At 39.5% G+C, this 13,538-nt stretch overlaps 1 protein-coding gene across 3 annotated transcripts in view; it reads left to right on the forward strand.

The window, feature by feature from the left end:
* The window catches only part of ttf2 (transcription termination factor, RNA polymerase II), a 43,733-nt gene extending 31,866 nt beyond the window's left edge, over positions 1 to 11,867 (forward strand). For 2 of the 3 annotated variants that reach the window (XM_078232662.1, XM_078232663.1), the window contains 7 exons: positions 259 to 401; positions 1,240 to 1,410; positions 3,016 to 3,074; positions 5,285 to 5,438; positions 6,037 to 6,119; positions 7,320 to 7,394; positions 11,263 to 11,867. In XM_078232662.1, coding sequence (XP_078088788.1) covers positions 259 to 401; positions 1,240 to 1,410; positions 3,016 to 3,074; positions 5,285 to 5,438; positions 6,037 to 6,119; positions 7,320 to 7,394; positions 11,263 to 11,407 — 830 coding nt within the window. In that variant the 3' untranslated portion in view covers positions 11,408 to 11,867. The remainder of the gene's footprint in view (positions 1 to 258; positions 402 to 1,239; positions 1,411 to 3,015; positions 3,075 to 5,284; positions 5,439 to 6,036; positions 6,120 to 7,319; positions 7,395 to 11,262) is intronic. The other variant, XR_013499910.1, reaches the window with a different exon arrangement.
* The last annotated feature ends 1,671 nt before the right edge of the window (positions 11,868 to 13,538 follow it).

A 13,538-nucleotide genomic window follows, 5' to 3' on the forward strand; every position in this document is an offset into this window, starting at 1 on the left:
CATGTAAAGTTAAAATGTAGATGTTGATTTTGATGCTTGAAGCTTTTTAATCTTTGTTGTTATCTTTATTCGTTTTGCCGAACATTCATGTTCTGAAGTATGCCACAAACAATGACTCTTTAGATATTTAAACTCCAGGTTTATTCTGTAGTTTATTTTAATTCATAATTAAAACGTTTTGTATGTATGCCAGTGTAAAAATCTATCTATTTAAAAGAAATCAAGATCTATTTGCATTTTGTTTTCTGATTTCATTAGTAGCTCGAGAGTTTGGTGCTGAGTCTGTAAATGGTGGACCTTCCTCTGCCCAGAAGATTTCTCACACATCGAGCACAGTCCACATCTTATCCATGCTGCTCAGGCTTCGACAGTGCTGCTGTCACCTTTCTCTGCTGAAGACGGTAAGGAATAATTGTCCCGACATGCGGTAAGAACCACATACAATACAAAAATATGTTCAAGTGAACAAAAACCACCTTTTCTTTAAAATTACAAATATGCACAATGCAAACATTCCCGAGATTAGACTGCAAACTTTGTGAATGTGTTGCAAGCTGAAAAATCCTAAGAAAAGTTTTACATTTACTTCATGGTACTTGGAGAACTCTAGTGGAAAATGTGAATATTATCCCACGCTGTAATTGTGTCATCCTTTATGTGACATACTGCTGAAGACCAGATTCCACACCACCTTGATGCAATGAACATTCTTTTTATGGTGACAATAGGATGGTTGAATCATAGAATCCCTACAGTGCAGAAGAGGCCATTCAGCCCATCGGGTCTGCACCAACTCTTGACAGAGTATCTTAACCAGGCCCTTTTCCCTTCCCGATCCTCGTAACCCCACACATTTTCCATGGCCAATCCACTTAACGTGTACAGCTTTGGACTGTGGTAGGAAAACCCACACAAACAAAGGGAGAAAGTGCAAACCTCCATACAGTCACCCAAGGCCAGAATTGAACCCATGTCCCTGGAGCTGTGAGGCAGCAATGCTCAACATTGTGCCACCCTTGTGGTTGAGAACAGGAAATTAAAATCGACCTGTCTTCGGCCAACATTCAGGTTTACCTAGCATGTGGGGGGGAAAAAAAACCCACAAAAGCCAAAGCAGGCGGTAAAGGTAATTTGATTAATCTAGCTTGCCTCTTCCACAAAAGAAATCTGCAGCTGCACTGACCAATTTATTTTGGTTATGTTTCTATTTTTTTAAGTGACTTTTGTCTTGAATTACAGGCTCTGAGTCAAACTGAGATGGAATCTGAGGGCATTACCCTCTCACTGGAGGAGCAGCTGAACGCATTATCATTGTCAGAGGTCACAACCTCTGACACAGAGCCAACTGTAACCCTGAATGGCACCAGCTTCAAAGCGCACCTGTTTGAGAGAACCAGAAAAAGCACTAAGGTATGTTCAGATGGTGGAACATAAAATTGTGAACTTATTTTATTCCCAATGGAATTTTAATGTAATGTACAATCTTTAAGAACATTGTGCTGTGCCTGTGAGCCTCGAGTATTTTCACAGAAAGACATTTGAAACTTTACACTTTTACAAAACATTTTGGAATGTTTTCCACATTAATTGCAAGTTGCTGTGTCACCAAATTCTCAATGTCCCAAAGTGCCACAGTTTTCTGTTACGCAGAGGATAATGGCAGCCTAATTTGTCCACTGCAGCTCCCCTCCGAATGAAATGACTGACCAGGTAATTTATTTTTTATTATGCTGGTAGAGAAGGAGATATTGGATCAGATAACTGAGGATATTCACTGCTCTTTGAATAATGTGAGGCCTCAAATCCACTCAATATTGCATAAGAACTCATGTAGCCCATTTTAATATTAAGTACCAATTACATATATAATGAACGATCAATCAATCTAAATTAAGATTTAAATATTGGGAAAAATACTGTTAAACTTGGCCTAACTTCGCAAAAGCATAACTTGTATTTCTATAAGAATATTAGAACTAGGAGTAGGCCATCTGGCCCCCGGAGCCTGCCCTGCCATTCAGTAAGATCATAGTTGATCTTTTCGTGGACTCAGCTCCACCTACCTGCCCACAGACTATAACCCTTAATTCTTTTACTGTTTAAAATATTTATCTATCCTTGCCTTAAAAACATTCAGTGAGGTAGCCTCAACTGCTTCACTGGGCAGGGAATTCCACAAATTCACAACCGTTTGGGTGAAGAAATTCAACCTGTAACTTAATGTAGAAAACATTCCAAAGTTAAGCAAAAATCAGCCCTAAGCCAAAGAGAGCTTGGGTGTGATCAATATCTTGATTTTAAAAAGTGAGTTATTAGGTGAAGAGGCAGAGATAGCTCTAGAACATGGTATGAGGCAGCTGAAGGAACAATAGGATGAAGGGAAGTGGAATACATAAGAGTTTGGAATCCAAGGAATGTGGAATTATATGGCTGAGGAGCAAATTTAAATAGATTTAAATTCAGAGGTGGATAAGAATTTTAAATGCGAGATGTTGATTGACTGGGTGCCTGTGTAGGTCATTGAGGATTCTGATGGGCTAGCTGGGTATCATATGGGACAGGATGTAGTTATTGGTGTTTAGAATGAGCTGAATTTCCTGGAGGGTGGACAAGAAAGCATCAGGGTAATTGAGTGTCGAGGTGGCAAAGACTTGTATGAGGGGTCAGGCAAAGGATGAGCTGAGGTTGGGTTGGAGGTGAGAGTAAATTATCTTTGCATTGGGGAAAAGAAAAGGGGGAGAAATTCAGCTCGGAGTCAAACACGCACTGTGGAGATTGTTGTTTGCTTCTGCCTGACGTGGCAAGGGGAGGAAGTTGGTGGCAATGGTATGAAGTTCGTGACGGGTACAGGAGATTTTGGCTGATCCAAAAGTAGAAGTAGTGAAACATCATGAGCTAATGGGTGTAGGGCATACGTATGGAATGTGAAGTTGCTAACTATGGACCACAAACGTAGTGATTAAATAATGTTTTTCATCAGTTCTCTTCTTTATATTCCATTCATTTTGTCGCCAGATTTCTGCGCTCTTACAGGAATTAAAAGAAATAAGAAGTAGCCCAGAACCACAAAAATGGTACGTTTCTAAGAAGGATTCATGTTTTAGGAAATCATTTAGATGATGGGAAGATGTTTTCTCAGTCGTAAATAAAAGCTATACATCTTTATATTTTTCTGTAAAGCACCATGGCTGTGGAAATATTACTGTGCTGAAAGTGCAGACTAATTAATATTGCTTGCTGGTGCCTAGGCAAGCTGAACCATTTGAACAACTGCTGGTGATTCATGTGCAAAGCCAGTGACCGTGCTGTCCCAATTGTCAGTAATATCTCTGCAAGAGAATATGCTAAAGACAGCCAGAAAGGAACAAAAAAAGACACAAAATGTTGGTATGGATCTTGAGGCCACCCTCTTCAGTAAGGGATATGAAACTGCTGAGTCTCAATGAAATGGAGAAAACGTTTGGCTTGTTATCTGGCAAGGTGCCAATTCTCTTGCCCCCAGCCAGAACTGCAGAACAGCGTTTCAAGAAATTTAGTAGCCTGATGAGGACTGGCATGATATCATACTGCCTGCTCTTTTATTCCTTGTTTGGGCACAGTTTTTAGATGCAACCTTCTACATGTTCCACCTCTTTAAACCCATAGCTCTTATGCTAACCTATTCTTAGCTCATACCCTTGTTTCCTGTAGATCCAGTGCAGCAATAGGAATTGATGGTGGAGAACAAAAAGAAGGGAACTCACCTTATGAACTATGCTGAGGGGGATAATAAAGCTCTGCAGAAAATCACATGCCATCTGACATATTCATGGCCAGTGTCACAGATTTCCTCATGCCTTCCTGAAGTGACTGGCTGAGTGTGTTGAGATTGGATGTGACCTCCATAGACCGAGCAAACAGGTTTTTTATGCAACTTTGCTGTTGCCCCTTTGGTGACATGTCTCCTTCAGTATTGTACACACCCTCTCATTAATGTCATTTATAGGATTTCTTTTACGTGTATATTCTTGGTGGGGAGCCGAAGGTTGTGGGATGCTGTCTGACTCTTTCCCTCCACCCTCTCTTCCTCTTCATAATGATTTGATTTCGGGAATGACATATCTGCTCCTGAAAAGCCCTACCTGGGGTGGGAAACAGGCAAAATATAGTGGTCCTGTGTTCCCACAGTCTGGAGCAAGGTTCAAAGCAGGAAAATAAATCACTCCTAAATAAGTTTTAAAACTGCAGTAATCGTTAGTCATAAATATTAACTGCCCTCAGGCTGAAGAGCTGGTCATTTTCACCAGTGCCTCCTGGTACTAGCAGCATCTGTACTTTTTAAAAAATTTGTTTTTAAGATTTATGTGGTGCTAACAAGGCCACTTTATTACTTGTACCTGAGAAAGTGGTGGTGGGCCTTTTGGAACACTGGTGTACAGTCCTTATGGCAGAGCTGTTCCCACAGTGTTAAGGAGGGAGTTCCAGGATGTTGACAGAGTGACGACGAGGGTGAATTTGCACAAGGCAGTGCACGCTTTCTCTGTGAGAACAATATGGGAATGGTGAGAGTTCACTGTGGATGAGTGAAATCTTGGGGCCATGAATCATGATCATATCTAGAACTGCGTTCACACGGGTAAAAAAACTTCATGATAGAGGGATTCACAAATGACGGGAGTTTACTGTAAATCCAAGTCAGCATGGCGTATCTATTGGAAGAGCATTTTGGCTCTCGTCCTCAATAGGAGAGAATATTGTTGAAGTAACTTTTGAGTTAGTGCAGCACACATCCTATAGATTATGTTTACTGTATTGTGTTGGTAGTGAAAGGGTTTGATATTAAATACAGCAGTTGGGACAACGATAAAATTAACTGCTTTAGTTTGGATCATCTTGAGCACCTTGCAGTTGTTGCCACATTAATACAGAGAAGAGATGAGTATTTTATCAAATTCTGACATGAGCTTTGTAAAGGGCGAGTTAAGAGGGTACATTACACATCACAGCAAATTGACTTATGTTTTTTTGCTTGCATTATATGCGTGACTATAATTCAAAGCTAATTCATTGGCTGTAAAGTACTTTGAGACATCTTGATATGAATAGTATCATATAAACTGCTTTTTCCTCACTCAAATTAACTCAGCAGTGTTTTCCATGTTAGCCATTCTGACTACAGCGGGGTCTGAATTAGACCGCTGTGTATGTAACTATAACCATGCACACTCTTTTTTTATATTCCCAGTTTGATGAGGCCATATAAACCATTTTGTTCCATATAACTATTACTGTTCATTTCTCTTAGTGTAATAATTTCGCAGTGGACCAGCATGCTGCATGTGGTGGCAGGCCACTTGGATCGAATGAGCCTAAGCTACGTTACACTGGATGGCTCTGTAACTCCTAAACATCGCATGGACTTGGTGGAGGAATTTAACACAAACCCTAAAGGACCTCAGGTACCAGTTGGCTACTGTTTGGAATTTACTTGTGAGGAAAGAATCACAGATCCAGAATGTTAATTTATTTTCTTTACAATTCTCTTTCCTGAAGACACTGATAGGTGATAACTTGGTTGTTGACATCCCTCTAATACCTTAAGATTGGTCAACTTAAGTTCAGAAGAGTGAGGGTTAGGCTTGGTTTGACTTTTTGTTCCTTTATCATCTGGCAAATAACTCTAAATGCTCACAGTATTACCTTGTATATTAAGAATGGATGCTTGACTGAGATATGACAATACTGCTGGAACCCATAGCCCAACCCCCACTTTGAGAGATGGAAAGAAAACTGGACAAAATATAATTACATTTTACACAGTGGTTTGCAAGCAATGGTGTATTTATCAGGAACTTCAACAATGAGGCACATTTTTATTAAAAATACGATAAAAGTTCAGTCTGATAACATTGGGAATTCTGCTCCGATAGTCAAATATATACCTGGTTCATTCAATGTTTAAGTACAAGTATCCTTCATTCAAACCTGAGTTATCAATAATATGTCATTTCTATCTTGGGAATGTTTCCGTTCTAAACTCACTCTCTCTCACCGCAGGTCATATTGGTTTCTTTGTGTGCTGGGGGTGTGGGTTTGAACCTCATTGGTGGCAACCACCTCTTCCTATTGGATATGCACTGGTAAGATAATCTGTACTGTAGATAATTACAGACAATATTAAAATGTGGTCATGAAAGAACATGTATGCCTTGCTGCTTTGTGCAAAAAGATAGTTTTACACTGTGACTTTTTTAAAAAACCAACTGATTTCAAAATTTTAGTTATCAATTTATTACTTCCTATGAACACCAGCACACTCCAAATTTATAGTTGGCAATAATGTCATTAGATATAAATAATCATTGGATCTAAATGACCAGATATTTGGGTGTCTCGCTTCAATCCCATTAGCATCATCCATCAATGTTTTTCTTTACCATATGCTTTTTAGAGATGGGATTTAAGAAGTGATCTTTTGCCTTGTTTATTTTGTTCTTCAATTATTAAGAATGTTTTTTTAATTTTACTTGTGCAATTAGCTTTCACCTTTTCTTCAAATTCCTGTCTTTTTTCACATTCCACTTCATAGAATCCTACAGTGCAGAAGGAAGCCATTTGGCCCATCGAGTCTGCACCGACCACAATCCCACACAGGCCCTATCCCCATAACCCCATACATTTACCCTAGCTAATCCCCCTGACACCAAGGGATAATTTAGCATGGCCAATCCACCTAACCTGCACTCTTTGGAGCTTTCAATCACTGCCTCTTTAGATTTGAAGGTGCAAGCTCCAGGCCTCAATCAAGGTTGCCCTAATCACAAAATAATCCTTCATTGGCTCTCTTAGGTTTATTTGAAATGTTTTTTCCTCACTTGGTGGTGAAAGCATCTGAGTGCTCACCCCACCTCCCCCCTCCAGCTCCTTCTCCCATTGTTCAGCTAAGATTGGGGAGTTCTGTCAATGAACTAGGACTACTTACCAGGAAACCTTTAACCAATTTCAGATAATCACCTTGAGACACCAATTTCAATATTTTTGTGTGTTGATTTTGTGAAAATGATTCATGAAAATGCTAATGGAATGTCCTAAAGTGTTTTATGCATGTTTTTAATCAAATTTTGTTTCATTTTATATGTCCTATGCACCTGCATGATGTCTTTGGCAGGAGGTCTTCACAAATTGGTTATTTTGTCAAAAATATTTTGATAAATCTAAAACTGATATAGTATTGAAATTAATGGAGTCACTAGAATATGTTGATTATTGAATTCCTCAACTAAATGACTTTTTGTACCCAAGATAGTTCAAATTTGTATGAATACCTCATCTGTTTTCAGGAATCCAGCATTGGAGGAGCAGGCATCAGATCGAATTTATCGTGTGGGGCAACACAAGAATGTAACTGTGCACAGGTAACTGCGAAGGCATTAAACCAAAAATCGCAACCGTGTCAAAGACTGTCGCAAAATCCTTCCAAATCTGTCTGCTTACATATCACAACAACTTCATGAATAGGTCATTAACATATAACAGCGGTTTCAATGGAGAAGGTCCTGATTATATCAGGTTAATTTAATTTTAATCAAAAGGTTCTCTGGTTCAGGAGTCATTTACGACTTGAAGGTGGTGGTGAGAGGAAAGATCCTGATTATGATTTCCAGTAGATTTTGCTCCAATGATAAAGTTCTCTGGAATTCACATTTGCAAGGAATGTGGGGGCACATTCAGTCACAATGGCTCCAAATCCATAGGCTTCCCCCCCTCCTCCCCCACAGTTATACAGTTTGTAGACACATACTTGTGTGGTCTGATGTCTTCATTAGCTGTGTCTTGACTTGTCTATTGAAAAGGCACTCTGTTTTCATCCATGCTTTCAATGTCCTGTGGAGTGCTAGGAAGCAGAGTTTGGCTAATTTCTGAAAATGTCCATCACAGTCTTTTCCTGAGTACCTTTTGTTTTTGCTTTTAAATATAGGATGCTTTTAAGTTGAATGCATTTTTGTTGAAGGACTGGCTACAGTATTCAAAAACTGATGTGGGTGCCATTGCAAATGAAAGTAAGGAGATGGCAATCAAGGAAGTGATTAATATGCCTGATATTCCCGAGAAACTCTGCGAATCAAGAGCTGGAACTTACTAAGTTACCATAAGCAAGGAAACACTACCAGCAGGAGTAATGCGATTAAAGACTGACAAATCCCCAGGACCTAATGATTTCCACCCCTTTTTTTAAAAAAGAACTGAGAAAATTGCTGATGCTTTAGCCATAATTTTTCAAAAGATCTTTCAATTCTGCAGTTTTTAGATTGAAAAATTGCAAATGTAACTCCAATATTTAAAGAGGAAGTAACTATAGCAGTAACTTTGGGGAGGAGGGATCTAGCTTAAGAACATAAGAAATAGGAGCAGGAGTAGGCCATCTAGCCCCTCGAGCCTGCCCCGCCATTCAATGAGATCATGGCTGATCTGATAGTGGTTTAGTTCCACTTACCCGTCCGCTCCCCATAACCCTTAATTCCCTTATTGATCAGAAATCTATCTACCTGTGACTTAAACATATTTAACGAGGTAGCCTCCACTGCTTCAATGGGCAGAGAATTCCAGAGATTCAGTACCCTCAGAGAAGAAGTTCCCCCTCAACTCTGTCCTAAACTGCGGATAGTTGGGAACCTGTCTCGGGGGCAGGGAATTCATATGGTGTTCGTGGAAGTGGAAATGAATAGGGTTGGGAAGCATTTTCCGATCAGGGCCAGTGTGATCTCCTGGACTCGTTTCGATCGCCTCATTTCTTTCAGTACCCTGGGATGCATTCCATCCGAGCCCGAGGACTTGTCTACCTTTAGTCCCATTAGCCTACCAAGCACTACCTCTTAAGTAATAGTAATCGTTTTAAGGACCTCACCCCCTACAGTCCCATGACCATCAATTTTCGGTAAGCTATTTGTGTCCTCTACCGTGAAGACTGACACAAAAAACTTGTTTAAGGCCTCTGTCATTTCCCATTATTAAATCTTCCTTCTCGTCATCTAAGGGTCCAACATTTACTTTAGCTACTCTTTTCCTTTTTATACATTTGTAAAAACTTTTACTATCAGTGTTTATATTTTGTGCTAGTTTAGTTTCATAATCTATCTTTCCTTTCTTTATCGCTTTCTTAGTAGTTCTTTGTTGTTTTTTAAAGCTTTCCCAATCTTCTAATTCCCCACTAGTTTTGGCCACTCTGTACGCATTGGTTTTTAATTTAATACTCTCCTTTATTTCCTTAGTTATCCACGGCTGGTTATCCCTTTTCTTGCATTCCTTTTTTATCACAGGAATATATTTTTGCTGAGTACTGAGAAAAATCTCCTTAAAAATCCGCCACTGTTGCTCAGCTGTCCTACCAACTAGTCTGCGCTCCCAGTCTACATTAGCCAATTCTGCCCTCATCCTATTGTACTCCCCTCTGTTCAAGCAGAGGACACTGGTTTGGGACCCTACTTTCTCTCCCTCCATTTGTATTAGAAAGTCAACCATATTGTGATCACTCATTCCAAGAGGATCCGTCACAAGAAGATCATTAATTTTACCTGTCTCATTACACAGGACCAGACCCAAGATAGCTTGCTCCCTCGTAGGTTCTGTAACATACTGTTCGAGGAAACTATCCCGACAGCATTCTAAGAACTCTTCCTCAAGTCCACCGTGTCCGACTTGAGTCAACCAATCAATATGCAGGTTAAAATCCCCCATGATTATTGCTGTTCCGTTTTTGCACACATCCATTATTTGCTTGGTTATAGCCCGACCCACCTCAAAGTTATTATTTCCAGAAAATGTTCTACAATGTTCCATTTATGAGAAATGTGGAATTGAAGGGAGATTATTGGCTTGGCTGGAGATTAGTTAGTTAGGCAGTGGAAAATGGATGTGCTCTCAAATTGGAGGGAATAAGCAGTGCTGTCCTACAAGTATCTGTTCTGGGGCCACAACCATTCATTATATTTGTTAATAATTTAGATATATGGTGTTCGATTGTGTTATCCAAGTTTGTCAGTGATATTGTCAGTAGTGTAGACAAAAACATAATCTACAAGCAACCTTGTGAGTGTGCTAAATTGTGGCATATGGATTCAAATCAGACAAATGTATGGTTGTCCATTTCAGACAAAAAATGGATGGATATGTGGTTTTTTTTTAAAGTAGTGAAAATCTAGGAATATTTGAGGTCCAAAGAGACCAGGGGGGTTCATGTACTCAGATGGCTAAAATGTTACAGTAAAGTACAAAAAAAAAATTAGTCCTTGTATTTAAAGGGCTAGAATATAGGGGCAGTAAGTTTTGCCACATCTGTTTAAAAAGCCTTAGTCGGACCACCTCAAGAATATGGTGTACAGTTCAGGGCAGCACATCTTAGGCCTTGGAAGGAGTACAATACAGTTTACTGGAGTGTTGCTAGGGATCAAAGTGTTAAATTGAGTGACTGTATACACTAGACTTGTATTCCTGGAAAATGATTGAGACAATTTGAGCTGAAGCTTTTAGAATTTTGAAAATGTTTGAAAGGGTAATGAAAAGAAATGTATTCAGCTGGCTGGAGAATCTAGGACAAGGGGAAGTAACTTTAAAATCAAAACCGGAGCTTACACGAGACAATTTAGGAAATGCATCATTACACAAAGGATGGTAGAATCATTGGATTCTCTCTCACAAAGCAGTCAGTGCTAGCACATCTGAGATCAATAGATTTTTGCAGGCCAAGGCAAATAATAGAGTAGGACCTAGACCAGCTATGATCTCATTGCGTGGTGTAATATGCTCAAAGAGCCGGATAACTTGCTACTGTTCCTTAGCCAATCATTCTCTTTGAAAATTAGAACACTAACTACATCACTTGGTTCAGTTTGTGCCACAGTCAGAAATTACATTAATACCAGCGTTCTTGGTATTTTTGCATTCATATAGAGAAAAATGTCTACACCAGCTTCTTGTGCCTTGTTAAAAAGAACAGACTGTTTGTTCCATGTCTGTTTGGTAATCTGCTGCCTTTTCTGGGTCAGTGTGTCCTTGAATCAATTTTACACCAGTTTCAGGTGCATCTTGACCAATTATTGCAACTAATGTTAGAACGTATTGCTTTCTCCATCTCAACAAATCATGAGTGATACATTGCGGTAAAATACCTAATGCGGTGTAATTTTGTAGTAAATTAGATTTCACTACACACGAGTAAATCAGAAATGCTGGGTTTTTTTTTTAAATGGTGGTTTTTTTGCTAAAGAAAATTATGTTTCCCTCCAGGTTTGTATGCGAGGGTACTATTGACGACAAAATCTTTGAGCTTCAGGAGAAGAAAAAGGAGCTAGCAAAAAAGGTGCTCTCAGGAACTGGCGGATCCTTTACCAAGCTCACACTGGCTGATCTTCGAATTCTGTTTGGTGTCTGAGCTTCGAAAGAAACAGTCCTGCAACTTAATTGTCAAACATTTTAACAAATCACAGTCAAAGCGCAATGCATCTGCACATGAGAAATTTGAATTAGTGGATGTCAGACACATATATGCCAAACATAATATGGATGTTTTCATGTAATTATGCTGCAAGTTACACAACCTTTTAAGTTGTTGGGTCATTTATATAGTTGGTGCGAGATGTTCTGTTACAGGAACAAAATACAAAGCTGCATCATCCCCAGTGTGAAGCCAAATATTTGTGTTTTTATCAAAGGTGGACAAACAATTCCCAGTGAAAATGAGGATTTACTTTATCAAAGTATATGATTTTGGTTTGGTCAGAACGTTGCTTTCTTAACTTGGCACTTATCATTCTTTTAAAGACTGAATGTAAGTCAACATTTCATCGTTAAAGTAAATTTTGAGTTTTTTCTGCAAAATACTTTGGAAAAGATTTTGTGATCTGATTTTTTTTTCAGTAACTGATCCATTTTACACTTGCAACATCATTTAAGATGTGTAAGCATTATAAAACAAATACCAAGCCACAAAAGGAAATGTTGAGTCAGATGATTAAAAGCTTGCTGTCAAAGGGGTAGATTTTAAGTGTCTTAACAGAGGAAAGTGAGGTTTAGAGGAATAGAAACTGAATTCCAGTGCTTGAGCCTAGGAAAACTGAAGACATCAGTGGTGTGAATGCACAAGAGACTGGTATCAGAAAAGTGCAGATATCTGAGGGTTGTGTTGCTGGAAAGATCACCAAGATGGAGGAGTAAGACTAATGGAAGGAATTGAAAACAAGAATAAGAATTTTAAAATCAAGATATTGCTTGACTCTGAGCTGAGGGGGATAGGGGAATAGGATCCTCTGCACCTTAAGACAACGGCAGCAGAGTTTTGGATGACCAAGAATGGTAGGAGATGGGAGACCAGTCAGGAGTAGTCAAATCTAAAGATAATGTACGGGGTGAAGGTTTCAGCAGCAGATGAGCTGAGTCTGGATTATGTTAATGGAGGCAGTAAAAACTTGTCTCCGAGATGGCACAAATGAGGTCAGAAACAAATCAAATGTGACTTCAAAATTAGGAAGGAACTGATGAATCATATAGTTAATTAATGTACCATCTGAGATGTGCAGCTTTGATGTTTGCTCAGATTTCAATAGAATTTCCTGTTGCTGATACAAAGTCTCTTTGTAAAATTAGTTCAGGCAAGCTTCATAAATGGACAATGAACCCACAAACTGTCAACAGTTCAGCACAAATTTACACTAAATTTTCAGTCTTGTTGGCTAACTGAATAACAAATTTTAAGGTTTTCATAGAATCAAAGAACATCACCAAAATGTAGCTTAAATCAAAATTTTAACGATGTAATTTGCATTGCGTGGACCTCCGTGTGGGAAATGGGAGCTTGATTTATATTCTAATTAAAAATGTGGTTCCTTGCATTTAGCTACAAGGACTGAAGTGATCAATTACTCCAGTTTATAACTGAAAATCTGGAACAGTGGGCAGTGTCGCTGCCTCTGAGCCAGAAGTTCCGGGTTTGAGTCCCAGCCCAGCACTTGATGGCCAAGGAAGGAGCATTTATAATGCGGTCAAACAGGTTGAACGTACAGAACAAATGGCAAGGAGAAATAAATTTTTAGGGTGGCACAGTGGTTTGCACTGCTGCCTCACAGCTCCAGGGACCCGGGTTCAATTCTGGCCTTGGGTGACTGTGTGGAGTTTGCATGTTCTCCCTGTCTCTGCATGCTCCAGTTTCCTCCCACAGTCCAAAGATGTGCAGGTGAGATGGATTGGCCATGCTAAATTGCCCCTTAGTGTCCCAGGATGTGTAGGTTAGCCATGGTAAATGTGTGGGGTTACAGGTATAGAGCGGGGAGAGAGGACCGGGGTAAGATACTCTGTCAGAGTTGGTGCAGACTCAACGGGCTAAGTGGCCTCTTCTGCACTGTAGGGATTCTATGAGAGAGAGATTTCACATGTTCAACATCAGTGTGGAGGCTCCTTTCCAAATCTAAAACTCTCCACAGGACCCATCAATCTTGTGTTTGGGTAGTGGATCACATTTTCCTCAGGAAACCAATGTTATTCCAATAGAAAACGTTTTTAGTAATATA

Source organism: Mustelus asterias, chromosome 17, assembly GCF_964213995.1.
Source record: "Mustelus asterias chromosome 17, sMusAst1.hap1.1, whole genome shotgun sequence".
Taxonomy (NCBI): Eukaryota; Metazoa; Chordata; class Chondrichthyes; order Carcharhiniformes; family Triakidae; genus Mustelus; species Mustelus asterias.